Consider the following 27,803-nt stretch of genomic DNA (forward strand, 5'->3'; position numbering starts at 1 on the left):
CTACCTGGTCTCAAGTACAGAGCAGAGTGAGGAGCCCCATCCTTGGTTAACACTGTAAGTAGTCTGGTACATAAAAAGATAAATCTATGTAGAAGCCATACAGCTGGTGAGAGAGGAATGCTCTCTGTTGCATATCACCCTGTAAAATGTCTCTCTGCAGAGAGCCTTGGGCAGGAATTCCTTGCTCAGGAATTCAGTTCAGAGCAGTTTATTAATCCCTGCAGGCTCTACAGACAGAAGACAGAATTATTGACTCTGTGGCACCAGTGGAGCATCCAGAACCTGCGTTTTGTTTAAAACAGCAGCAGTCACTGCTCAGCAGAGCCTTACTGAGTCAGGGATTGTGTGACCTTGGGGAATTGTTTTCCACTGAAGCTGGGAGCAGCAACATCACCACCCAGAGCTGCACCTGCACATGGGCTGCTGGGCCTGGGACACAGCTTTGGAATGGTCTTTGTTAACCTTTGTTTGTGCTTCCAAGGATCCCTAGTTGGCTCCTGGACTGTCTGAGTGGCAGTGGCAAATCTTGGTGCTGTGGCAGAGCTGGGCTTTGGTTCCATGTGGTTACTATGGCTGATTTGGGGGCGTCCTCAGCCTCCCCTTTTCCCCCATCCTGTCCCGTGGTCAGTGCTCTGGGGTGCTGCCCAGCACCCAACAAAACCTCACACCCAGGAAAAATCCGTACTAGTTGCAAAAAGGTAGCTCTGGGCAGGGGTCATGTTCGTTTCCTCCAGGTTTCCTTTTTGTCTTTCACATGTGAGGAGGAGAAAATCAGCTGATTTGTGTTGAGGCCCTGAGTTGGATTCCAAGGCAGGTAGTTCTGCAAGTTTTGTTCTGACGTGGCTGAGCACTGGGGTGCTGGTGGGATGGCGGGAGGTTTGTTGTGCTGCCTGGCCAAGCACAGGGGAGACATCCCAGGCAGGGCAGGGGCTGGACTGAGCTACCCCACAGCAGGGTCCTTCACTGGATTGGGCCCATGAGCTCACTGGGGCACTGGAATGATCTGGGTGTGATGTGCAGGATGGGAAGCAGTTAGCTGATCCTTGGTTGTGCCACGTGTGAACCCTCCTTGCTGCTCCCAGGCTCGATGACACTGGGCAGTGCTTCCAGCTCCTGGCCACCTGCTGCTGCTGCCCTGGCCTGCAGGAGCTGCCCTGCACTGAGGCTGTCCTGGTTCAAACCTGCCATGGGGGGAGCCTGAATCATGGTTCCTTTCATCCATCCCTTTCTTCTCCCTCACCACCCAACACACCTGGTTTTTAAAACTAAAGTGCAGGAGTATTTTACAATAGTCCCTGCCTCTGCTGCTGCTCCCCTTCAGAAAGCTAAACCTGGATGCAGCTCCCAGTGCCCCTGGTGAGTTAAACCTGGACACAATGCCCAGATTTCATACCACAGCAGTTTCCTGACCCAGTGGTGGTTTTGGGAGCGTGAGCCTAAATTGCCACCTCCAGCTGGGACTTGTGAGCTGAAAATTTCGTGCAGATTTATTTGCTGCTGTTGGGAGGGCAGCTGTGACCCCCTCATTCTTCATCTGAGGTGCTGATAGCACGGGGGGGGGGCACAGGGCATCACCCAGGGCTGGGACTGGAAATAGCACGCAGGGCCCTGCACTCTGGCTGTCCCTGCCCCCATGGACTCACTTCTACACCAGAGTGAAGTGCTGTGCTCTCCTCTTGGCCAGAGGTTTCCAAGCACTTTGAAAAGAAAGAGGCAAGAAATGCTAAATGTCATTGTCCTGTTTACTTGTTGGTTCCTGATGGGGGCAAAGAGCCTCAAAAGTAGCATTGGGAGCTTGAGCTGGAATTTGGCCATGAGCAGGAGGGCAGAGCCCGGATTCCTGGCCTTGGGATCAGGTAACCCCCCCCCTCACCCAGGTAACCCCCCCCTTGCCATCTGTTCCCGAGGGTGTGAAACCTGAAATAAGAAAGTGAAAATAAACATTCATGGGGTTTTTTTTTTCATGCAAAAAGTTTTAATGGTGTCACAGCAGCCCCCATGGGCTCGTGAGCCTCACGCAGCGGGTGCCCAAAGCTTTCCCAAGCCCCGTGTTTCCCCCAGTTCCCCACCCTGTTTCTCCCAGTGTCCCCCTGATGCCCTCCCCCAGTTCCCCCCAAGTGGCCCAGCTGTGCTGGCAGTGCCCTCACGCTGCCACTCACTGCAGCTGCCACGGCTTCCAGTGCATGAGGGGCCACAACGCAGTTGGCCCCAATTAATTTAATTACCTACAGGCTACAGAGGTAAACATTAGTGCTATAAACTTAGATGAATAAACTTCTCAAAACTTAAAATATCTTTAAACCTTTGCTTTTCGTTACAGAAATACAAAATAAATAGCTTGAGGATTAATACAAAACAGGAAACTAATATTTTCTTGTTTATTGACTTTTCTCCCAAATAGTACCTTAAGTTGAAAAAAATCTTTTTAAAAAATGAACTTCACTTCATGGAAAAAGTATTCAGCATCCCTGAACTTATACAAGTGTTCCTGAACAATAAACTAAATGTATTTATTCCTTCTACCCATCACCAACTAAGCAAAGGTTATATATCCTACTATTTCTAAGTTATACATGTAAAAATAGTAATTTCTGTTTTCTCACTGATAGTGACCTGGTTGTAACATTTCATTGGAGCATTCCCTGGGCTCAGTGCAGAAAGAACTCAGTGAAATTCCCTGCTTGGTCACACAGGGGATCAGGGAAGCTCCTTTTGTTGACCCCTTCTGCCTTTAAAACATTTTTTGGCTGGAACTTTGGTATAAATAGATCTTTTTCTCCTTTTGTTACCCCTGCAGTCCTCACCAGCCTGACACTGCGGTCTCTGATCTATCATTGCTTCCCACTGGGAACAAGTATGAAGGGATCAGCCTGTGGAGCTCTCACGGACCTCACTGGTAAGTCCCCATCACTTCATGGACAGTTTGGGGTTCTAAACACTGATTTCATGAATATTTGGAAGTGTTACTTTGTAAAAGGGGCAGGTACTGAGGCTTATGGCAAAAAACCTGAAAACCTGAAGTCTTGAGCTGTGATTGCACTTCAAACACATCGTTGCACAAATGAACTGCAATAACTGCTGGGCAGGGAGTGAACAGGAGAGTGGTGTGCAGCGATGCTGCAGCCAGTCCAATTCTGCAGAATTCCTTGCAGAATTCCCTCCTGAGACTGAACATCATCCTTGTGACACCTTTCTTGTGGCAGGTGGAGGGCCTCTGGGCCCAACACTCCAGCCCCAGGATGGACTGGAAAGGGGGCTCCTCTGCATCCTCCCATGTCCGAGACAAGGTGTTTGTGCCCAGAGCAGGGAGGCCCCCTCCACATGGAAGATGTGGAGAGAATTAGTGAATGCTTTGTTTTCTTACTTCTGCTGCCTCTGCTCATGATTTATCAGGAAGCAGGACTGTAGCCCAGGCTCAGGGGCAGGCTGTGTGCTAAAGCACTCCCAGGGTTCTGCCAGGCTGGGCAGGCAATTAAAGCAGCTGATGAGTGATCTGATTCGGGCTCTAATTCATTAACTAATCATAAGGAATGAGTAGATAGAAAATAAGCCCAATTGAAGAAGTTGGAGAGGTTCATTAATGGTGCCTCTGTCCCTGCGTGCTGCTTTATGCTTTTCCCAGAGCTCCATTCCTGAGCTGTGCTGATGGACACGGTGCTTGGGGTGTTTGGAGCCCGGCTCAGGCTGTCTGGGTTGGCAGAGAATGGTGTACTTTCATTATAGAAATACATCTTGCCTTTCTGATGCTGTTTCCTTGGTGCTCTGTGCTCCCTGTGATGGTCTGTGGCAGCACAGGAGGCTGCAGACCTGGAGGGTCAGCAGGGCTGGGGATGGGACTGGTCCCTCTGTACCACTGGGAGCACAGAGGAATGACATCCAGGGGGGAAAGAGGGCCCTCCTGGCCAATATGGGAAGGACCAAACAGGGTCCCAATGCTGATGTCTGACCTCTTTTCACTGAGGAAACAGGCTAAAGAGAGTCTGGAGGGTGGGAAGGCAGGAGGGAAGTTAAATATATATAAAAAGAACAGAAACCCTTGAAGAGCTCGCCCACCTCCATGAGAAGCTGCCACCCTCCTGCCAGCATGTGATGCCTCCCTTTCCATTGCTACACTATTAAAAAAAATTGGATGACAGCAGCCTGAAGGCCCAGAGTTTGGAGCAGATCCTCAGGGAAGATGCAGTGTACTTCAGGTTGCAGCCCAGAGCTGAAACAAAAAATGTGAAGTTTGCTGATATGCCAGGAACTCAGTGTGGTGATTCTGGTTGCAGAGTTAAGGGGGATGGGGTGATTCTTTCAGAACAGATGGTTTTGGCCCAGAGCACTCGGGGAATTGCTCCTTGACAGTTGATGCCTCTCCCAGTGTGACTGGTTTCTCCACATGGATTAGGACCACTTGTTGGGCACTGCCTCACTTGGGGATCATGACAGTTTAGCTCTGGATTAGCTCAGCAGGCTCTGCTTTAGCCTGGGCTTTTGGAAGAAAGAGGTCTGAGTTCTTGTCCCTCTTTCTTGGAATGTTCCTTGGTGAAGTGACACAGTCCAGGAGCTCCCTCCTGGGGAGGAGGAGAGGAGGAGGTGCTGCTGGGGAGGAGGTGAGGAGAACTTGGCAGTTCTGCTCAGTGGGCTGTGGCATGAAACCCGTGGGCAGGGCTGTCTGTGGGGACAAGAGGCTTATTAGGACCTTTAGCTTTAAAGTACATCTTGTTTTTAGTTCTGTCTCCCTACATATATTGAACATATTTAGGGCACTTATCACCATAGCATCACAGCTCTGAAATATCCTGCGTGTGAAACACAGGCATCCATCCCAAAATAGCTGCCTGCTCTTTTACCAAAGCACCAATATCGAGTGGAATTCTGTTTATTTCTGAGTATGCCTGGGATACGTGGACGTGTCTCGGTGATAGAGCCAGCTGCTTTCTGGTTCAGCTTTAAAGGGATTAGAGTATTCTTCAGCAGAGGACCAGCTTGTCTCCCCTGAGGTGTTGAGCTGTCTCTGAGGTGGCATTGCTGAGTTGTGCTCACCTTCCTGTTTGTGGCTGGTGCCACCTTTTATACCTGGACGCACGACACGTTTTCAGCTTGTCAGGGTGTTTCTGCAGGAGCCGAAATACTGACAGAGAGCACAAGGTGAGAACTTATCTGTGCCTTGGTGGTTGTTGTGCCCCTGAAAATCCCCACAGGCAGGCCCAGCTTCCTGTTCCACAGAGAAAGTCTGGAAGAGTGAAGGACCAGGGGTTGTGGCCCACTGACTGATTTTATCCGTTCCTTTCGCTTAGTTCCAGGAGAAATTGTCCTTCTCTGAGGTCCATGCCAGGGCCTCAGAGAGTTTCCATTGACCAGTGGAGTTCCTTCCCTGGGTCTGTATGCAGGTAACTGAGGATGGGATTTCATGGCAGTTTTGGAGGGAGCACAGCTCCCACTGTCAGGAGAGGTGGTGGGTGGTGCCTGCAGCTGGGGTGGGAACTGCTGGTGGATAAACCAGCAATGGAAACAAAGTATGAAACCCAAAATCTGTTGTGCAGAGGTTTTCTGAAGAGCAGGCACAGCTGTGAGCCAGCACCACTCTCTGATTCTGCTGGCTTTCCTGGGATTCACAGGAAGATGCTTGGAAACTGGAGCTGGTGCTGCCATGGCAGAGGGTGGTCTGGGGCACAGGGAGTGCTGAATTCTGCTTTCTGTTACATAGATGATGTTTCATGCATCTGAATGTAGAGTGAAACCCACGAATCCCACTTAAGATATTTACAACAGCCACATCTGAGTGAGTGGGCAGTGGGAAGGGGTTGGAGGGAGCTCATGGGGAGGAGGTAGCTGACAGGTGATCAGAGGAAACCAAGCAATGAGGAGAAACAAGATTCAGTGCCCTGACTGCAGAGCTTGGGTGACTGCAGTGATGGCACGGCCCTTCCCATTGGCTTTTTCCTCTCCAAATCACCTTTTAGACTGTTCTGAGTTAAAATTCCTGGGCTAAAACCAAAGAGAAAGGCAAGCAAGCAACTACCCTAACAAAAAATCTAAGTGACCCCCCCCCCCCTCAAAGGCAGCGTAAATCGTCAGCCAGGAGCTGATTGATTCTGATTTATGGTTTCTTTATCCTGAGACAGGCAGGTAATGACCCGCTGTTAGGTTTCTGTGGGCTTCCTGCAGCCCTGAGAAGATCAAAACAAGTGTAACTCTCTCTGACACCCGCAGGCTTCCCTCCCCTCCCGCCGATCCTGCAGTGCCGTACAGGCAGCGACACCGGGGAACGTCAGTCCTCGAGCCCCATCTCCCGGTTCTTGGGCATCCCTGGGGCAGGGGGGCTCCCTCGGGGGCTCCCACAGCTCTGGAGGCCTCAGGCTCTCAGGTCCCGAGGGTGCCGGTGGTGCGGGGACGCGGGAGCACCGTCCCCTGGCGCAGACGGGGAGCAGTGGAGGCTGTGCGGGGTCCGGGGTCCTGCGCGGGAGGGAGAGGAGCAGGTGCGGGGAGGAGGCAGGCGGGGGTTACCCGGTCAGTTTGCAGAGATGCTGCTGTAGCTCTTCTTGACGGGGAAGGTCAGCTGCCCCGACAGGTCCAGCGACAGCGCCTTGGGGTGCAGTGCGCGGCGCGGGTGCAGGGGGCTGGAGCCGAGCCGGGGCGAGTAGAGCACCAGCAGCTCGGGGCCCAGGCCGGCTTCGGGCAGCAGCACCTCGGGCTCCGTCCTGGCGCGCTGCAGGCGCGGCGAGGGCTGCAGGCTGTGCCGCTTGGGCGGCGGAGGGCTGTGGTTCTGGAACCGCACCGTCTTCACTTGCTGCAGCGAGAAGGGGACCAGGGTCAGGTGAGAACAGCAGCCCCCCCGCCCGCCGCCCCTCTGTGCCCAGCCCTGCAGAACCAAGGGGGATGTGCCGAGGGGGCGGCTGGATCCTTCCTGGGGCACTGGATGCCTGCGGAGAAGCCCAGGGGAATGTGCAGCCGATGGCAGGTGGAAGGGAGACCCAGGGACCAGCACGGGAGTGCTGGTGACTACTGGAGACCAAGGAGAGTCAGTCCTGAGAGCCATCGACTGAGTTATCGGGAGGGAAGGAGCAGGAGGAAGCACAGCACCGGGAGGGTGGGCAGCCTGTCCTGCCTTCAAGAGACCTGCGGGTTCTCTCAGCTGATGCTGTGCTGCCTGGGAGCTCTGAGGCTGCCTGGGCTTGTGGAGTGATTTGGGCACCTCTTTGGGTATCATGGGAAGAGGAAGCTTCACTAGTGCAATTTACAGAATGATTTCACTTTTATGAAATTTCTCTCTGGCTGCCAGAGGGGAAAGAAATTCCCATTCCAAATAGCTCAGCCCAACTGACGTGAGGGAGATAAGGCAGCTCTGCAAAGCTCTACCTGATGCAAGACCTGACACCAGGTCTGTGGCATTTGCCCATTCCCTCCCAAACTCTTGGAGACTTTGGTGGGATTCTTTTCTCATTTGAGACCTCAGAAAGGTCTCACTATTTGCTTGTGACTGAACTTGGTGACAGGGACAAAGCCCCTGCCTTCCTGTAGGGCTTAATCTGGATAGCAGTGTCAGCAACACAAATACCTGATTTCTGAATGCAGGTGCCAATCCCAGTGATTTCTATTGGAAGAAAACCTGGTGAGGATGGAGCAAAGCCCTCAGGGGATTTGGCCCTGGTCAGTATTGGCTGACACTGCTGTTTCCGAGGGGAGGGGGACCCTCTGGAGCACCGGGAAGCACTGGCCGTACCTTCTCGGCGCTGTTGCGGCAGGTCTCTGGTTTCACCAGGATGGACGGCGGGGCTGACGCAGGCGGCTTTGGAGCTGCCTCACTCTTCACTGGAGGGTCTTTGGCATCCAGGATCACTGAGCTGCACACGGAGGGGGTTCGACTCTCCCCTCCCCTGACCACAAGCGCCGGTGAAGCCTCGTGGGAGAAGTTTGGCCTCGTTGCCTCATCCATGCCGGCTCCGGGAGGGACGCTGTGTGACGGGGAGCCGATGTGTGGGTAAATCTGGAACTGCTGAGGTCGCCCCGCAGCCGCGGAAGGACGCCTGAGGGAGCCCGTGATCTGCACGGGGGTCCCTGCCTGCCCCGGCCTCTGCAGGGATCCATCTGGGGAGCAAGGAGCCACGGATAAAGAAAGTCAGCAGAAATCCAAAATGGCACAGAGAGAGCAAAGGGGCAGAGTGAGCAGTGGTCACAGCCCTGCACGAACAGCCGTGTTCACAGGATGCTGTGGGGCCGTAGCTCCCAGGGATTGCCACGTGCCCTCCCCCAGGCACCGGGACTAGCAGGCAGCAATTCGACCAATTTCGAGTCTAAAACCACAGACAGTGTCCCCTGCCAGGGCACTGCCTGCCTCCAGCAATACTGCCAGTGCTAGGAATGCACCACTTGGTTCCTCACACGCTCCTGGAAATGTATTTTAAAACAGTGTGCATGGGCTGACGATAACTCTTGCAGCCTCCTTGGAAAGGATATAACCACTGAGCTCTGCATAAACCTTTGCAAGGAGTTTTTCCATGGTGAGGCAAACACCCTGGGATTCCCAAAGCAGCCAGAGTGGGGCCAAGCAGGGGTGTGGAGCCACGAACCGCAGCAGCTGGTGTAGTTTTGGGGAAATGTGTCTGCTCTCCCTCCCAGAGCCCCCCAATCACTTACTCTTCCTGGCGCTGCCGCGGCCACGCCGCAGCGGTGCCGGTCCCACCGTGCTCCTCCCCGGAGAGGGGATAGGGATGGGCAGCAGCACCGGCTTCAGGGTTCTGCTTTGCCTCAGGCCATTTTCGGAGATGCTCCCTTGGGAGGAGAGCGAGGAGGTCGACAGTGTCCATGAAGTGTACAGAGAAGGCATTTTTGAGTCAGTGAGACTAGATTTCCTGTTGGAAAAGGAAAAGAAGGGTGAGAGCTGCTGGGTGCCATCCTGCCTGGTGAGGGACCACCCTCTTCCCTCTCCAAGTGTTTTTGTTTCATGTAAGAAAAAGCAGACCTGAAGAGGGGAGCCACATAGTTGCTGGGGAAGACGCCGACTCTGCCCGTGACGAGAGACATTCCTCTTAACCAGCCATCATGGTCCTTCCCAAAGACACGGACCCCTTCTCCCTTCTGCAGCTCCAGCTCATCTGGTCCATGAGGCACATAGGAGTGGAGAGCCACACACCTGGGGAAAGAGGACATAAGGGAATGCAGAACTGCCCCCGTGCAGGGTGGCTGGAGCATCCTGGAGCTCTGGGGTCTGACTGACCCATGTGTAACAGCAGTAGAAGAAGGTGGTGTATATTTCAAAACTGTCTCCTATTTGTTCTTTAAAGAACTTTATTTTGTCTCCAGTGTAACACATTTAATTGCACTGTTGTTTTTTTTTTCAAAGGGAATGTGATCTGCTCCCAAGTATCAATGAGTTACAGCCCGATACAGCAATTACTGGGTGTTATTTACAAAATAGAAACAACAGACTAGTTGTCTGGACAGTCAGGGGCTATCCCAGAACCTGCAGGGCCAGTCTGTGTGAGGGGCTGCTCCCCTGGGGACTGGCACAGCCCAGGTGGGTCAGGGTGTTCTCATTCTGCAGTGGCTCATTGCTGTATAGGAGTCACCTCAAAAAGGCAGGGCCTGCAGGTGCTGGTCTGATACTGCAGGGTTGGAAAGGAGCTGCAAACCAGGCAGCTGGTGGGACCCTCTAATACCTTCCTCATTCTGCAAATTATTTTAATGTCTTAGGAGTTTTCCTGTCCTTGGCATTAAGTGTGTGCAGGAATCTTGGCTGACCTATGATGGTGTGTGTAGGTGCCCGAGCTGTGGGTGCTGCTTGTGGGCACCAATGTTCCCACAGCCTGGCTTGGCACTGTGGGTACTGAGTGCTGGGCAAACAGTGTGTTGTGATGCTGTTTTTATTTTAGGTCCATTACTACAGCGCCAGGCTGGTAAATCTTGTCTTGAGGAAAACAAATCATCACAGCGTGTTGTCCACAAATTTTAACTCTGGGAAAGTTTTCAAAAATTGGATCGTTCAAAACACCAATGGCCATGAAGGTTTTAAAATAAATAACTAGAGGCACTTGAGGAGTGATTAGTTTCTTCACTCTTAAAAAAATTTAAAGTGTATTGTTGACAAACAGGCAGAACTGTTTGTCCATAAATACTGCAGTGAAGGAGTAAGAGGCAGGGATAGTTTGCCTGCTGGGAATAGAACAACTCAGCTGTGACAACAGGTCTCTGCCACCCCCTGCTAAGACCAGCCAGGTACGTTCCTAGGTGGATCTGCATTTGGATCTGTGCTCCAGTCTGCCTGCACCTCCTGGCTGGCAGGAGCAAGCTGAGAGAGAAGGTACAGGGAACTACAACCCCCTTCCCCCAGAAGTATTTCAGCTTCCTTACGTACAGGTAAGCCGGCACGTGGTGCTGCAGGTGGGGAAGGGTGATGATGGTTTCTGAGGGCCCCAGAGGTCCTGGTGCAGGGTAGTAAGAGGTGCTGACCTATGGGAGAAAAAAATCAAAGAAAACAAGGTATTAATCTGGTTATCAGCTTCTTTTAAGACACTGGAGAAGCAACTAAAAACATCTGACTGGTTTCACCCAACCTTCAAAGAAACCATCAAAGACGTTTCAAGAAATAGAAGTTTGCAGCATTTGACTTAAAAAAAGACCAGGCAGTGAGAGGAAGATAAAGAATCCCAGAATGACTGGGGTTAGAAAAGACCTCCAAGATCATCGAGTCCAACCTCTGACTGGTGAGGCCATGGGCAGTGTGCTGTGCTGTTCCCATGCCCTGTCCTCCCTTGTCTTGAAGTTTGGGTGATACCCCCACGCTGAGGTGGTCTCTGAGGTGAGGTGTGAGCTGTTGGGGGTCCTCTACCTGGCATCCTGCTGAGGGTCTGGAGAGCACCCCCAAACCAGAACCTGCCTGTGGGCTGTTTCCATTCTTTTTCTGAGTTTGGTTTTGTGTTCCTTGTGCTCACTGGGCTCTGCAGGGAGCCCAGGAAGGTCCCAGCTACTGAACCTGTGGGTCTGTGCCAACCAGGGCCACTCCAACTCGTCCCTTTGGCTTCTGCCTTTGCTCTTCTGGTTGCCAGTGGTGCTGGCAGCACAGCAGCCCTTGGGGTGGGGGTGATGAGGGAGCACTCGGTGCTGCTCCAGCCTCTCCACACAGGAGACGCTGCTGTGTGGAGGGAGGATGGCAGTGGGCGGCCTGGCATCCTTGGGATGCTCTTCTGCTGAGCTGTCCCTTCTGCAGCACAAAACGTGCCCTGGGGTGAACTGCTGCCGGCAACAGCTCATTCCCGTTTGGAATCCATCGCTGTGCACGCTGGAAGGCGACAGCCATGGTGCTGGCGTGTCTGTGCTGGGCCATGGCTGTGCCATGACTGTGCTGTGGCTGTGCCAAGCTGTGCCACAACTGTGCTGTGCTGTGTGGTGGCAGGAGTGTGGCCGCTGTCGGGAGGAACAGAACTCCCAGCAAGGCAGGGCAGCGGCAGCAATGTCCCGGGAAGCTCAGAGCAGTGGAACGTCTCTGGGCTGGGATGTGGCTGCCAGTCGTGCTCTCCAGAAATGACCACAGGCTCTGTAATGATGCAAACTGGGGCTTTAATCTCGTGTTCATTTCAAATCTAATTTCTAGTGGTCAAGTCTGTAACGTGGTGCTGGAGCACTGGCTTGGCAAGGACCTAGGGAAAAAGAAAAGTGACTCAACACTTCTGGTGCTCTCCAGTAAATTAAGTTAATTAAAACACCCCAGCAATTCCAGCTTCTGTCTCGGACCTGGCGTGGCAGGTCAGCTTCAAACCATCTCTGCATTCCTCATTTGCTAGTCCAGGCAGGGTCAGACCAGTTGTGTTCATAAAGTGGATTGGAAACTATAATTCTACTTTAATAATTATCATAATCAAAACGTTTGAAATTTTGGGATTCAGAGTTTGTTTTTCCTGCATTGGAGAAAAATTACAGCCTTTTATGGGTATTCCTGATGGAACTGTGTTGAAGTGTCCTCTTTTGGCTGGAAAGCCCCACGTTTTTAATCTCTATGTTTCCCTCTGCCTGGGAGCAGCTGTCCTTTAGCCTCCTCAAAGCTGCCTTTGCGTTTGCAACAGAGAGGAAAAAAGACTGGATGAAATATTTTCCAGCCATGTATAACTGGTTTCAGCATTCGCTTTTGCTGATCCTCCTGCAAGTACCTTGCGAGCCCTTGTAAGTACAAAGGGTTTAACTCCCTGCCTCTCCTGAAATCCCTCTCTTACTCCATCTCCCGTTCTAGTGTGTCATCATCGTGATTCCCAGCACTGCTGACACAGGCAAGTCCCTGCCGAGAGTGTCCATGCACTGCCTTGTGGGGAGGGAGGCTTTTCTCATCTCATCAGGGGGCCATGGGAGCTCTCAGTGCTCTGCTGGATGTTGGGTCCTGCAGGTTCCACATCATTCAGTGCACAGAAAAGCGAAGGGCAGCTGTGGGGTTTATCAGCTCCCTTCACCGAGCGGCAAAGGGGAGCAGCAGCTCCCAGACAGACGTTCCCTGGCCCAGGGAGCGCCAGGTCCAGGGAATAAGCTCAGTTGTGACTAGGAAGAGATTCCGTGGTAGAGCGGGCGGGCGCCCCGCTGCCCTCACCCCGCAGCCGCTTGCGCAACAGGCACATGCACAGACACGGCGGCCACAGCCCTGCAAACTGGTTCTGGCTCCGTCTGAGCCCGGCTTGGCACCGCCGAGGGGAAGGAAGAGCTGGAGGAGGAAGGCTGGGGCAGTGCCGGTTATTCCCTTTTATGGGCTGAAAGGAGTCCGACGGCTCGGTGGTGGTGGGAGTGCCAGGCAGGCAGGTGGTGCTGTGGGGAGCCCGACAACCTCCCAGCGCAGCATCTCCCGCTTCGCTCCTCCAGCCGTGCGCTGTCGCTGGCTGTGCCCGGGTGCAGCCTCCTGTCCCCTCGGCCTCTCAGGTACCCTCACAGTGCCCACCTGAGCTTGCAAAGGAATCTCAGCTTTGCAGCTCAGTCATTGCAGGCCAAACCCAGAGGTGGAAAGAGAAAGCTGCATCCTGTGCAGCCTCAGGAATAGCACAGATCCCCCCCCTCCCCGCCACAGACCTCTGGGAGCAACACTGCTGCTTGGAAACAAGGAAATCCCAACCCTTCTAAGGCCGAACAGTAAATGTTCCCTTTCTTGCTTCTGCTCTTGGCAGTAGTTCAAACATTTTGGGTAAGATCCCACTGGGGGTGTGAGACATGATACTGTTTCAATTGAGTTATGGAACTCTGTAAGGCTTCATTTCCCCTCCACAACCCAGGATCTCACATGCTGGCTCTTTGCAGGCTGGTGCTCAGTACAGAATGCCTGCTGGGTGTTATTGTCCAGATGTGAACTGCCAGGGGCTGAGTGATTGCTTTATAAAATGTTGGAACAACCTTGATTATGAAAGATGTCACATAAATCTAAAGAAACCCCTTTTTCTCCCGTTTCAGATGATCTGTGAAGATTCTGGACTCAGATCTTTAGTCAGAGCGGGAAGAAGGAATGAGACTCTTCTGCCTCCTAAAACAGAGTGGATACAGTCCAAAAGGTTGGTCTACGTTTATGTCTCAGTCCCCAAATCAGGATGGTCCCAGCTTTGGGATGCAGACTGGCATTGCCACTGCCTTACCTGGACAGGGGTGCTGTAGGGGAACTCGGCTTTCTCGCTGTTCTGGGTGGCCACAGTGGGGTTGCTGGAGCTGATGAGCACAGGGGAGCTGATCTCCAGGGCCGGGCGCTCGGCAGGCGCGTGGACCATCCGGTTGAGGGTGTTGAGGGCTGTGGTGATGGAGAACTGCCGCAGGCTCTTCCTCCTGGAGTCGGGCACCTTGGGGAAAGCCGGCGAATCCGCGCCCTTCGCCTTGGGAGACACCGTTCGCAGGGACGCGCTTTTAAACTGAGGGGACCAGTGGGTTTTGGAGGTCTGCAGGAGCTGCCGGGCGGTGGTGTTTGGCTGGGGGAGACAAAGGGAGACGTGATGTGGTTTCAGAAGTTACACCTGGCACAGCCCTCGACTGCTCCGTTTCCCCTTTCCGATCTGGCAGCAGAGCTGCAGGCAGGGTTCAGGTGACGTTACTGGTGATCTTTAAAACCTTGGGGCTCAGTCATTTTCCTCATCTGTCATCAGTGACAAATCCTGGGTGTAAAATTCCTGATGTGAAGCTGACAGCAAAATTAAATTCGTTTAAAAATCTTGTTGCTGAGACAAGGGTTTATTGAGGTTCAGTGCTCCCCCTGATACGTTCCTTGTCCAAGGCTTTGGCTGGTAGAGGTGCAGGGAGAGCTGACTGGCTCTTTCACAGTGCTTAATAACTCTAACTCTGAATTAGAAGAGACATTTAGATACATCTCCCTTTCCCCATCTGTGTTGGCACACATGGGTGCATCTTTCAGCGGGACACCCAAACCCTGCAGCTGAAGGCAGGGCATGGGCTCAGAGAGGCCATCACTGGTGGTGACTTTCCCAGCAGCATTAGATCCACCCAATTCCATCTCCCTCAGCCTGAACATTCATGGCTTGCTGCTGCTTCCATTGAAAAAATCCTGGCTTGTTAAGCATTGGGGTTAATGAGGGAGAGGCAAGCCCCGAGTTTGCATATGGGCAGCATTCACACAGTATTTCTTGGAAACTGCTGATCAGGGTGTTAATAGCAAAGGGCATGTGGTGACAGTGTTTTTCACCACGATGGGTGCCAGAGGAATTAATCATGATTTACTGCTGACATTGACGAATTGCAAAACTTGGAGATTCTCACCCACTCGTGGGAGGCAACGTGCCCGACGCCAGGGATGGACAGGGGACTGAGGCAGGAGAGGTGCACACGGCTCCCAGGCTTTGTCATTTTACAGCAGGAGTTGTTTCCACATTTTCCCTCTCCAAACTAAGTTTAAAGCCCACAGTGTGTGCGTATGTACATGTGTGCCATGGCCATCTTGTAATTTCTCTCTGTGATCAAGCTCTAGCCTGAACTGGAAACATTCTTCTGCCTCTCCAAATACCAGGAGATGTGAAAAAAGGGGGCACAAACTGCGTGTCAGAGCCAAGAGAAGCCTTGTGTCTCTCACCAGCAGCCCTACCTTTGCCTTCTCCAGAATTAATTTCTAATTCCTTGGTGGGTCTATGTGTCCCTGACTAACTTGTGTCTGTTAACGCCAGACTTAAATATAAGTCATTACTGAAGCTAAAATGATTTCATTAAATGAAAAGACATTTTACAAAATCTATTAGAGCTTCAAATAAGGTGTTTTGCTCATGTCCTCCTATAGAACAGCCACAAAGCAGAGCTTGCTGTAATTATGGGCATTACAAGTATTACATTACAAATAATAAAGTATTAATTTTATTTCTAGGAATTGGTGCTGGTGCCATTTACACTCTGCATCTCAAGCTAAGCTGCACAACACAATTAATGTCTAGACCAGTGCTAAAAAATTCTGTCAGGGAGCAGAGTGGCTGGATGGCCTCCAGAGCTGCAGCACTGGGAGCACTGGGAATGCCGCCTGCGACGCGCTGAGCTGGCCCTGGCTGAACTGGGGGGCACCTGCATCCCTCTCTGGGTGCCCCTTGTTCCTCTGTGTGCCTGTGGGGCATTGGGGGTGTTTAACTGCTGGCAGCAGTGTCTGAGGGGACTTCAGAACCCAAAAGGAGCTCCCAAGGACCTGGGGAGTGGCAGAGCACCGTGCACTGCAGGGGAGCTGTGTCCCGGTGCCGCGGGTGGTACCTTATGGAAGGTCAGGCTGTCCTTGTTTTCCGCCTTGTCCCGGCTCCGCAGGTCGAGGTTGTAGAGGGCCCTGCCGAGGGGCTGGGGCAGGGGCAGGTGCTTGATGACTTGCACAGAGCTGGCTGGGAAAACGCCACTGATCCCGTTGACCTCCCCCAGGTACCAGTTCTCGTCCAGCTGCCGGAGCAGCACGATGATGTCCCCCTTGTTGAACCGCAGCTCCCCGGGGTTGTGCCCACGGTAGGTGTACAGGGCCCTGGCTCGTGGCACCTGGGGGGAGAGAAACAGCCCCTGCAGTTCATCTGACACAGACAGAATTCTCCAAAAGCATTCGTAATTACTGGGAAAAAAATGTAGAGGTCTAAGGCTTAAGCATGCATCTGTTGGGGTTAACTACCCACATCCTTTCTTGATGGGTTTTACTAATGAAGACAAGCTCCCAAATACTTATGCTAAGTTTGTATCAAGATGAAAAGCAGGCTGGACTTGTTTAATAATATTAAGAAACAGTTAAGGCCTTAAACTAGTCTTCCCATGGGATCTGAGTGCCTTCTATAAGGTCTCCTCCTAACAATGTCTATTTTAATGACCCAAGTATTTCTATTTTAGAAGGACTGGAGCTCACAGCCATCATCCAACTGACCTGGTGGCTGTCACCTGCCAGGAGAACGAGCAGAGCAAGGTGAGTGCAGGTTCTGCTCTCACATAGTTCTCTCACCCTTTAATACCTGGGACTGTGGTGTTATTTCAGCCTTTACCAGGGTTACAGTAAGGGGTGGCTGAATGTTATCATTGCTACAGTGTAATATGAGAAAGAGGAGATACACCAAAACCAGAAGATGAGAGAACTTTACCATTTTGACTCATCAAAATAAAATTACAAAGTTCCTCTAAAACAGCTGCTGTGCTGAGCCCTGTCTGTACCAGACCACTCTGATGGAGCTCCCATCCACCCTGCAGCGATGGGTCCCTGGCACAGTGCAGTCCTCAGTCTTAAGGGATAACACAAATACTGAGCCTCTGAGCTGGTGGCACGGATATGTGAGCTCTGTGCTGAGAAAAGGGGAAGCCAGGATTGTCCCCAGCTCTAGAGCCTTGATAAGCTTTAACCAGAGGTGCTGGTGCCTGGACAGGGACAAGAGGCTTTTCAGCAGCTTCTGTGCTGGTCTCTACAGGTCTGGATTGTCCTTCTCCTTTCTTTAGAGGCTGCCAAGTGCTGTGGCCTGCTGAGTAGGGCCCTGGCCTGCAGTTTCTCCAAGCCATAGTCACCCCATCCCACCGATCTCACAGGAGATGGCACTTCTGTATCAGTGACACTTTCTGGCTTTTCCAGTCTTTTACTGTAGATTTCCTGAAATCCACCTGTGTCAGTGCCCAACGCTCAGGTAGGACTCCTGTAGAGCTCCCTCCCCCTCAGCCACTTTTGAGAGGTCAGGAAGGTAGAAGAGAGAAATTCAACACTTCAGTTTCCTGAAGTGTGGAAAAGGTCAAATTTCCCAAGGAAATTGTTTAGGTTTTGGGAAGAAGACATCTTCCAGCATTCCCAAACACTGATGCTTGGTAGGAAAAAGGAATCAAGAAGAGAAAAATTTCATGTACTGCTTTTACTTCAAAGCCCTTGAAAGGGGAAGCAATTAGTTTAATGTTTAGTTCTAATTAACTCATCTTGCCTGTTAATTTGTGTTCATAGTAAACACATGTGCTCGGCTCAGTGACACTGAGTGGGGAAAGTGAGGCTCAGGCCAGCATTGTTCTCCATCAGATCCGAGCTCCTATGGAAAACAGGGACTGTGTCCATGCCAGGGCCATGGAAACTCCCTGCAAACACACTCCTGGACGTACGTGCTTTCCCATGAGAAAAACAGATCCTGGCGATAGAAGACACGGGTGGGCAGTTCTCCTTCAGAACCACTCAGGGACAGACTTGCTGGTGTTACACAAGGATTAGGAGCACAGACCTTGGGATTGCCTCAGGAGTGACCAGAAAACAAACAGGACTCCTGCAAAGTGTGAGAACAGGGCTTGGGAAGGAGCAGCACCAGCGTCCGGGATGCGAGGGAATGGCAAGATACAGCAAAACATTAAAGGCAGCAAGAACGAGTTATGGAAATATATTAAAAATAAGAGAAACTCTGCAATGAAATGCATGCCTGGTGCTAAGTGGGAACAGGGAGCCAACAACGGGGTGCTCAGAGCCTGGAATATTCTTTCTTCAGTAAGCAAAAGGATGAGACAGGAGGGCAGACGGGGATAAATAACCGAAAACCAGGTGGGAGAGGTGTGTTTGTGTCCTGTGGCTGGCTGACAGAACTTGGATGGATGGCTGTGTGGTTGGATGGATGGGCTCTTTTTTCCTCTAAGCACACTCACAACCTTCAGTTCTTCACCTCCTCTTTCACCCTTTCCTCCCACTTTTGTGCCCTTTCACATCTCCCAGCCCAAGTCAGATTTTTTCAAAGTCTATAATTTTTGCTATTTTAATTTTTTTTTTTAAACTTTGTTTGGCTGTTCAGATACTGAACCAAAAATATCCCAGTGATTTCCCAACTTTATTTAGGATATAAACCAAGACTTTATCTACCCACAGGGAGCAACTAATGTGGTTTTTACTGTACAGGCCCATCACAAAATAAAGCTGCAAGCTGAAGATTTCAGAAAGATGTGCACCTGGGTCACTGCTTTTTAATATGTTCATAGGAAGCAGGAAAGACAAAGAGGAACACCAGACCCACCCTGTGGCAGCCACAACGCTGGGGCTGGGGTTGGGCAGCAGAACCCCCCCGGCCCATCGCTCTCCTGCGGCTGCAGATCTGATCTGATCTGATCCCTGTCTCAGCTTGGGCTGGTTTCTGTCCACTCCTGGGTGTCCCAGATCCTCTCCAAGGCATCTGTTTTGCCTTGTTTAAAGTAGGTTAATTGCAAAGCAGAAACTGAGGTGCTAATTAACCTGGCGATAAAGACAAGGAGTGCCTGGAGGTGGCTCGCCCCGGGCTGAGGGCAGAGGGAGAGGCTTTCCTGGGCCAGGACATGGTCCTGGGTGCAGGGGCAGGAGGGAGTTTTGTGGAGTTTTCTCCCATTAGCAGTTGCTTTTTGTTAATCCAAGGCAGCATTTCAATTTAGCAGGGTGGTAGTGGCAGCAAAATGCTCAGCCAAATATTGCACAGGCTGGCTGGTCCCTAGTGTGGGTTTGGTGTCTGTCTGAACATCTCTCTGGGAAAACAGTGGGAGCAGCTCTGTGGAAAACTCAGCTAAAGGTTTCTGATAATTTGTGTAGTTTTGCTGCCCAGTAGCAGAGAGGGAGAAACTAGAGATAAGAAACCCATTTTGTGGGTGGTTGTAACTTTTTTCAACGCTGCCTCATTTTTTCTGGTTTTTCCCCTCTGTTTTTTCCTCCATCACATCTGAGTGGGACAGGGCCCTGTCCCTGCCAGGCACAGGAGGTACTTCAGGCCGAGCCCCAGGGAGAGAATGCAGCAGGTAACACCAGGTGTGGAACCAGAACCCCCCCATGGCAGCACTGTCTCTGGGTGAGATGCTTTTCTCTCCTTGGCCACTCCACCAGCAGGGATGGTCATGGCAGATGCACCTCAATGCTTTTCCCCCGTTCTCAGTGGATTTGAGGCCAACAAGGGAGAAAAGATTTTATTTTTTTCGCTATTTTTGGCATTTGGCAGCAGGCTGTGCCAGGGCAGCCATCCAATGCCTGAGTCTCCCTCCGCACAAAACAAAGCAGCAGATTAAAAATACGTACATGTGTGAGGAAGCAATTCAGGGCATCTCTTTCTTGTGGAGAAATGAACTCCGTAATGATCTGAAAAGAGCTGGTTATAACTCCTTGTGATTGGCAGGAGGGGATTCATGTAAGACCCTGTACTCAGAGCATGGGAATTGACAAAAAGGAGAAGGAGAAGCAGCATGTAAGGCTGGCTGGGGAGGGAGTCACCAGGAGCAAAGCCAGGAGCTCAGAGAAGAGGAGAGGCTGCTGATGGAAGCTGGGAACACCTGTAAACCTTGTCCCAGGCAACTCCCTTTAAAACTACCCAAAGAAACAGCATGGCCCCATGGTGACACCGGCTCTGCTGGAGGAGTCTGAGCCACAGTTTGGATACTCCAGGCTAAGGCCATGAATGGATACTTGAGGATACTTTGGATACTCCAGGCTAAGGCCATGAATGTCCCTGCACTAGGATCCATTCACTCCTGCACCCACTTCCAAGCACAGCTCGGTGAGATACAGCTGGAGACATTGGATGGGATCCTTCTGTGTCCCAGATGCTCTGACTTCACCACCTTCCCTGACTGTGTGGATGGACATGTAGGATGAGGGGCATGTGAATCCTTGGAACAGCTCATTGCTATGGATGTCCAGGGGTGCTTCCTCCTGATTTACTGCCGTGGCTGATGCAGCGTTGGACCCAACCCCTCAAACCTCGGTGGGCACCCTACTGATCCAGCTGTGGGGGCAGACCCATGGGTCTGGGGATGCTGCTGGCAGATGGATCAGGAATGGCCTCAGACAGGCTTGGACCTGCACCTCGGTGTTTCCCCAGCTCTGATTTTCCTAACCACGTGCAGGGAATGCCCTGGAGTGGCTCCTTGCTCTGCTCCATCCTGCCCCTTGAAGGCACTTGAAGGCAGCCTGCTGCCCCAGGCCTGCTCTCTCCTCCCCCTCCAGAGGAATGTCTCTGCAGTAAATCCCCAGGGACTGATCCAGATCTGGGTGATGCCGAGAAGTCAGAGAAGAGGGAGGTCATACTTGTTCCCTTGTTCTTCCCAAGGGCCTCTCGCAGGAGACCCGTCAGCACAAATGTCAGCAAAAATCAGGCAGCACAAATGTCTCACCCGGAGGCAGCCAGTGACTCCAGGACAGATCTGAGGGCACAACCCAGGCCACACTCCTGATGAGCTGTGACTTACACACTGAGCGTGTGGAGATGGGTGTTATCCACACGCTGATGCCAAAGGAAACGGACACGTTGGCTCTTCACAGAGATGATCAATAACATCTCCGTCCGTTCTGATTCCCGAGAGCCACCTCGGCTCCTGCCACTGACTGCCTGCATCTCCATGGGATGAATGAGTCCCATTCCCTGTTCTGTGTGCTCAGCTAGCAAAGTTCAGGGCTCTGCAGGATCCAGGTGGATGAAAAGAGCTATTTGAATGTAAATTAATTGCCATTACAATTCTGTTTTTCTGTGTTTCGGCAGAGGAGATAACTTCAGCCTTGTCACAGAGAACAAAACCTTCAAAAGTGAACTTGTCATTTCAATCTCTTCATATAATTATATTCTGAGGATTCAGACAGTTGGGTGGTTTCTGCATTATTTCTCCCCTGAGGAGGATTGTTCCCATCTTCCAAGCACATGCAGACTGTGTGCAGCAGAGAGAACAAAGCCAGTCCCTCCTGCTTACGTCAGCCCCGGAGCTCACCAGATCTTCCTAATTCCCTCCTGTGCCTGCTGGAAGACGAGGCCGTGGCTAACAGTGGTGGCCATCTGCCCCTGAGCTGACTGGCCATCATGGGGGGATGCTGAAGATGTGAATTGTATGGATTTTGGTGGTTTTGTGCTGCTCCAGCTGCAGGGGTGATGGTAAAAGGACTGGGAGCACTTACCCCTTTGCTAACTCACACCCCTGTGATGCCCTGATGATAGAGGTTCATGTCACTTCTGAAAGTGGCCTATTGTAGTTCTGGCTTTTTAATGCAAAGGAGACATGAAAAATGAGGAAAATGATTAAAGAAAACACAGAGCAGCTTCTCTCATGGAGTGGCTGAGGGATGCTGAGGTACCATGGCCAGTGTACAACCCCGTGGGGAATGCCTGGCCACGTGTCAGTGATATCCCCATACTGCTCAGGAGGCCAGGGCTGGATCAGGCTTTGCTTTGCCTGTGTGAAACACTGGAGAGATTCAGGTGGGCAGGAGGAGTGCCCAGGTGCACACAGGGCAGGAGCTGGACCTGAGCAGGGCTTTGCTCCTGGATGCCGGCAGAGCTGCAGAGGGAACAGGGACGGGTCTGTGAGAGGAAGGAGAGGACACGGGCAGGGCACAGCAAGGGGATGCTGGGGATGGGGCCAGCGTGTTCGAGCTGCAGTGTCTGCATGAAACCCTTTCACGCCTCTTCCCTCGCTGCTGCCGTATCAGATGTGCCTCTGCTGCCGTCAGCAGTCCCGGGCAGTGGTTAAGTTGTGTGTCATGGGTTTAAGCTGCACGGAAAACAAACTGTGTCAGCCCTCGGCGTGCCCAGTCTTGATGCTCTGCCTCAGCACCGCCGTTCTCAGAAGTGGCTGTTTACTGTGCAGGGAGGAAACCTGCATCCCTCTCCCTCCTCCTCCTGCTGCTCCCGAGTCCTCTCCCTGCCAGTTCAGTGCCCTCCCTGTGCCGGGAAGGGGAGTGCTGATGTGGCTCCTCAGCCAGCACTGCCAGCCCTGGGCAGCACAGCCACCTCTGCCCATGGGCACCGGGCCCAGGCATTCTGCAAGCCAAGACAGTGCTGGCAGCAGGGAGGGCCCTCACCTCTGTCAGGACACCTGCTACATCCAGCCCTGGCACACTGCAGAGCTGCACGGGAATCTGCCTCCTCCTCTCCCTTCTCTCCAGAGGGAAAATGACAAACTCAGGCCAGTGACTGACTCCGTGGTCCCAGCGACAGTAGTCAGTGACCATCAGGGAAGCTGTGAGAAAAGGAGGACTCAGACTTTGAGGCTCCTGGCTGACCACGGCACTGTGCAGGTGAGCTCGCAGAGGAGCCAGCCCTGCTGTGCTATTCCTGACTCGCCATCTGAGCCTGACTCATTGCCTTGGAAACAAATTAAAACACTTTTATGTGTTTGCAGCTTGGTACCTAATTTTGTAAAACCAGGGAAACTGGCTCCTGCTGTTGGCCATGGAGGTCCTTTGGCTTTCCACCACCTCTGGTACCACCCAGGAGTGCCCCATGCCCGGACTGTTGCACACACAGCTTCTGGGGGGTGTGCTGTCCATCAGTCTATATTGAGGTGACCCCACTCTCTTTATAGTAGATAAAAGTGCTAAAACTACATGCAAAGGGACAAAAGGCACACACCAGTGTCCTGCACAAGGTGCCACCAGAACTGCAGGAACAGCTGCTCATTCTGCTAGAATGAGGCAACAGTGATGGTGGAGGAGAGTTGGGACAAGCCCTTTCTCCAGAAAGGCCACAAAGAATTTTGTAGGCAAATGAAGTGTCTCTGTGTCCAGCTGAGGGGCCTCATGGTGCACACCTGTCACCCCCAGCAGCTGTGGGGCAAGAGGATGCTCCCTGTCTCTGGCATGAAAGGAGCCAGCACCACCACTTCAGGCAGAGCTGGGCCTGGACAGCATCCCCGAGTTTGTGAGGTCCCTGCAGTGGCTGTCCAGCTCAAGGGGATGTGACACCTTTTGAGGTCATTGCCATGACTGCATGAGAACTGCTGGGGGTTTTGGGAGGGTGAGGAGGGGGGTTGGCTCAGTGAGTGGGCCAGGAAATGTGTTTGCCTCTGGTGGGTGCAAATATGGAGGTTGCTTTGAAGAAGACTTCAAGAAGCTCCAGCAATCCAAGTGCTGTCTGTCAAATCTAGAAAGGAGCTGGAGATGATTCTGGAGGAGAAGAAAATACCAAGATGCAGGCACTATCTATAGACGTCCGTGTGAAGGTGGGACGTTGGAGTGCAGAGTATTTTTATCCCAATAGAGGTGTTATCTGTCTATCTCCCATGAAATGCTGGAGGGGGGTGTTAAGCACTCAGTTCATGCAAAGATAAAATAGCCCAAGTCACAGTTAAATCTGCGTGGTCTGTGTTTTCCCAAGGCAAGCTGTCATACTCGGAATTTTTCTCCTCTAGCTCACTGTCCCATGTTTGTTGCATGACAAAGTTCAGCGCCCAAGTAGCTGTTTAGTGGCCTGGACGGAGTTTTGCCGTGTGCAGGGTGCAGTTGGGTCATCCACCCCATCAGAAGTGGTTCCTGCACACCTCAGCACACACGGTCTGCTTGCTCGCCAGCGGCAGAGCCGCGCTCAGCTCGCAGTGAGGCTGCAGCCGGCTGAGGAGGAGCTTCAGTACAAGCCTTAACCACACCTGGCACATGCCAGGGGCGGTTCCTAAGAGTTCAAAGGCTTCAGCGTGGCTTATTTATGCATATACCTCCCAGCAGATCCTTTTATTCTTAAATTCCAGACAGTTTATTACGTGAAGATCCTGAAAATCCAAAGTCTTGTCCTCTCTGCATTGATGTTAAAGATCTGAAGGCCTGGCCTGAGGTGCTGGGAGCAGCTGTGGGGTGGTGCTGGGGGCTTAGGGCAGTGCCAGGTGCTCAGGGCTGCACTGCTGGAGTGGCTGCTCCATGAAGGCTGTGCAGGATCTGGCACAGCCTGGCTGTGGATATGCATGGCTGGGCCCACGTGCACAAACCCAGCACGTGCCCACCCCACGGTAGCTCATAGGAAGTGGATTCAAAAGGGATTTAAATGCCAGCAAATAAATAGCTTGGGATGGGCTGTAATTAGAAAATTCCCTGTATTTTAACAACTGGCTCTGGGAAATTCCTGGCTAAAAACAGAGTGCTGTGTTTGTGCTAATCCAGCAGCCCTGCGGGGGCCTGCTCACTCTTCCTGCTGAGAGTGAGAGGAGCTCTTGGCTTGCTGGGTGAGGAGGGATTTATATTACTTTTTGCCTTCACGGATGCTTATGGGGATGAAGAGCAAAGAGCTGGCAAGGAAACATCTCTGCTGAGAGAGAAACTTTGATCAAACTCGTGATTTTCTCAGCTCCAGGGAGTAAAGGAAGTTTATTTATAGAACAGCCTTGGTAAAAACAAACCCCAGCCCATATCCCGTGTTGGATGGCAGCTCTGGCTGCAGTACAACGTGGGGCATGTCAATTGTGTTTGCTCTGTAGCACAAGGTTTGGATAGCATTAGGGGTAATTAACAGCCCTTGCAGATTAGGGCAGTCTGTTTTTGGGGAGCATATGACCTTCCACTGCAGTAGAACATGGACACTGCAATTCTGAGTACCCGGGAGAGCACTGTGGTGGGATGAGCAGGACTGCACAGTAGCTACTCTCACTGTGATTCCTGACAGAAAACATCTACTCTGAAGTTAACATCATCTGGAGGCCTCTGCTTACCCAGATTCCTTCAGGTGAATACCCTGGAACTCAAGCACTCCATGGTGTAGGGTGATGGCAAGTCACCCTCATCAGTGTCTCATCTTTGCACTTCACAGGCAAACGTGTCCCTGCTGTGACCAGGTGCCAGCACAGGGGAGGCTCCAAATCCCACTGGAGCACCCAAATAACGGCTGGTCCCGAATGCAGGTATTTAAAACCACCAAAACCAAAAGGTGACTAATACATTGCATTCTTCACCTTGCAGCTGAGGATTACAAAGTGTTTTATAATTAAGTAACTAATTAAGTCTAAGAGCATTTCAGTGTAATGTGTTTTATGTCCCTTCCCAGAGAGGCACAGGAGCTCAGAGTGCCAGGGAGCCAGCTGCAGCCACTGCTACCCCGCCACTCACTGTCTCTGCTGATTCCCAGGAGTTTGGTCCTAAAACTGGTCTTGAAAACTTGTGGAAGCTGCGGCCTGATGGATGTTGACATTATGTATCAGCAGCAAGTACATACCTGCCCTGAGAACCAGTAAAAGAAACATGAAACGAGTGAGAGAAAAGAAAACCAGAGGAGACTACTTGTGCTTTTTTATCCAGGGGAGTCCAGTTGGAAAAACTATAACCTCCTTGACAGCTGGAATGTCAGCCTGGGATAGCAGTGACTGAAACCTGTCACTGTTGGATGGTTCGTAACTCGCACGAACGGCACCAGCAGCTCCCGCAGCTTCCCTGGAGAGCTGGTGGCTCCCAGCAAGGGTGTCGCTGCTGCCACAGCCCTGCGGATGGAGCAGGGTCCCCATGGTCAGAGCAGTGTCCCTGTGGACAGAGCAGCGTCCCCATGGTCAGAGCAGTGTCCCTGTGGACAGAGCAGGGTCCCCACATGGGGACCATCTGTCGGCAGCCCAAGGACCCACTCTGCCCTCCCACCTGGCCCCTGGGCACCTCCCAGTGCTGCAGCAGAACGTTCTGGGCTGGGCCATGTTGCCCACCCACCCCTACCCCCCTACCCCTGGCTGTGATGTGTCCAGGCAGCGCTCCTGGGAAGGGACCTGGAGCCCGTGGCTCAGGGCTGCACTGCCACGTGGTCCAGTGGGAACACCTGAGAGAGGAGCTCTGCAGGGATGCCTGGTTTTGGTGTGTGATCCATCCAAGACCCTTTTTGGTGCCACAGAGATTTCCTGGGACAGGTATGCCAGCTCGTGGCCACAGGACACAGGGCCTCCCCCAGCAACACCTGCACGTGTGCACGGCTCCAGGACCCCGGGAGGACAATGCAGTGGAGGGGAGGACACCTGTCCTGTGCCTGCCAGACATTTACAGCTCTGCAGTTCTGCCCAGTGCTCTGGGATGCAACAGCCCTTTCAGCCGAGATTTTATGTGTCATGAAAAGGTTTGTAGAGACATTGTACAGAAGAATAGTTCAGGTGGGAGAAATGGAAGTCCAGGAATATAATGCAGGAAAGGTGAAGCCACAAGTCTCTACCCCAAATTCCATCCGAGCCAAGCTCCTTTAACAGGTCTAATATTGCGTCCTCATTATTCAATAAAAGCTTTTGTACTGTTAAAGAAAATGACAGAAGGAACTTTGAATTTTAAAATTAGCCTAGTAACTCATCCCTAGGTACAGTCAGTGAGTGCGTCAAATTTAGTATTTTTAACTAGTGAACCTCCCAGTACTTTGGCAGGATCAGCAGCATCATTGGGCAGGCTCCTTCCTTTCTAGTGCGGGGGAAACTGAGGTGCAGTGATGGGAAATACTTTCTCCACCACTAACAGTTACAGCTCTGCAATTACTGACTTAATTGCTATCAGTCAAAAGCACTGTATTGCCCGAAAGTCAAAGTGCCTGAAATGCCCTCAAAAGCCAGGAAGCACCTGAAAACTCTGTGGGAAAACAGATGCTTGGAAGTTTTTGTAAGGAGAAAGGCAGTCTGGCTTTTTCTCAGCCTGGGAGTCAATTCAATTCCTGCTGCAATGAACTTGAAACAGTCAAATATCACACGGAAACAGCAGCCAGATTTACAAACAAAACACTCTCTCTCACTTCAAGCACTCTGCAGTGCTGCTAACAGGGAAGGTTCCTGGCTCTGGGCACACAGCAGGAACCTTTCTATGCTCACAGACAGAGTAAAGAATATCAACCTTCCTTACCCCTTCCATGTGGATCCTGGGATTCGTTGCCAGCCGGTGCTGGTGCAGCTGCAGCCCCCTGGGGATTCTCCTGATGGAGGCGGGGGAGGACAGGACCCCTGACCTCTGGATCGAGCCAAACCTGGTGACGTTTTGTCCACACCTGACTCCATCCAGGAGGCGAATGAGGAGCAGGTTGGAGGGGAGCTGCTCGATGCTGCAGAGGACAAGGGTCCTGCACTCAGGGCACCGTAGCTCCTTCTGGGATTTCAGGATCCTTTGCAGACAGGGCTTGCAGAAGGTGTGCTGGCACGGCAGCACCTTTGCCGTGGCGTCGAGCTTTTCAAAGCACACAGGACACTCCAACAGGTCAAGGAGAGCCAAGTCATCCATCTTCAGTGCAGAACTCCGTCAGGAGCGGAGCTGGAGCCATCCACACCCCACATCCACTGGAGCTGGCTGAGATGCCTCCCTGTGCCTGCAAGAACCAGATCCTGGGCTCCAGCAGCTATCCTGCTCGGAGGGAGAGGGAGGAGGGAGTGCGGAGCAGAGCTCCACTGCTGGAGTGTGTAACGCAGCCACCTACATCGCAGAGCTGTTCCTCACCAGCCAATCTGCAAACTCACACACTGCACTCGCATCCCAGTTTGAAGTGAGTCACTTGTGACTCAGTTGGTGCAAGGGGACGGGTCTGGGGTGGTGCCGGGGGCAGGAGCCCCAGGTTGTGCTCCCTGGGCAGAAGATCCTGGAGCTGGGATGGGGAGCTGCAGCAGGCCAGGCATGCTCCCCTGACGCTGTGCACAGGGCTGGCTGCAGAGCTCCTGCTCTGCGCATCAGAACTGACACGGCGGTAAAAAATTCACCAGCTCAGGAGATGAGAGTCCCG

The 27,803-nt window shown here is 52.2% G+C and overlaps 1 protein-coding gene across 1 annotated transcript; it reads right to left on the bottom strand.

The window, feature by feature from the left end:
- Window positions 1-2,119: 2,119 nt before the first annotated feature.
- SH3RF2 (SH3 domain containing ring finger 2) lies at window positions 2,120-27,504 on the bottom strand. The gene is made up of 8 exons (XM_051794222.1): window positions 26,939-27,504; window positions 15,673-15,942; window positions 13,581-13,904; window positions 10,340-10,434; window positions 8,948-9,118; window positions 8,623-8,837; window positions 7,709-8,073; window positions 2,120-6,775 (listed from the first exon to the last, which is right to left on the bottom strand). The coding sequence occupies exons 1-8, from the start codon at window positions 27,308-27,310 to the stop codon at window positions 6,497-6,499; spliced, it is 2,091 nt and encodes a 696-aa protein (XP_051650182.1). The 5' UTR covers window positions 27,311-27,504; the 3' UTR covers window positions 2,120-6,496.
- Between the last annotated feature and the right edge of the window lie 299 nt (window positions 27,505-27,803).

Source organism: Manacus candei, unplaced genomic scaffold (assembly GCF_025592945.1).
Source record: "Manacus candei isolate 608988 ecotype Guabito, Panama unplaced genomic scaffold, ASM2559294v1 h1tg000037l, whole genome shotgun sequence".
Classification (NCBI taxonomy): Eukaryota; Metazoa; Chordata; class Aves; order Passeriformes; family Pipridae; genus Manacus; species Manacus candei.

Bases quoted from the DNA above. Each gene is read 5' to 3' on its own strand.
- SH3RF2 (XM_051794222.1), bottom strand. From the start codon at position 27,310: ATGGATGACTTGGCTCTCCTTGACCTGTTGGAGTGTCCTGTGTGCTTT. The intron at 10,435-13,580 runs GTAAGGCAGTGG...TTTCTCCCATAG, and splicing joins CCTACAGCACCCCTGTCCAG to GTCAGCACCTCTTACTACCC. The intron at 8,838-8,947 runs GTCTGCTTTTTC...CTTTTCCAACAG, and splicing joins TATGTGGCTCCCCTCTTCAG to GAAATCTAGTCTCACTGACT.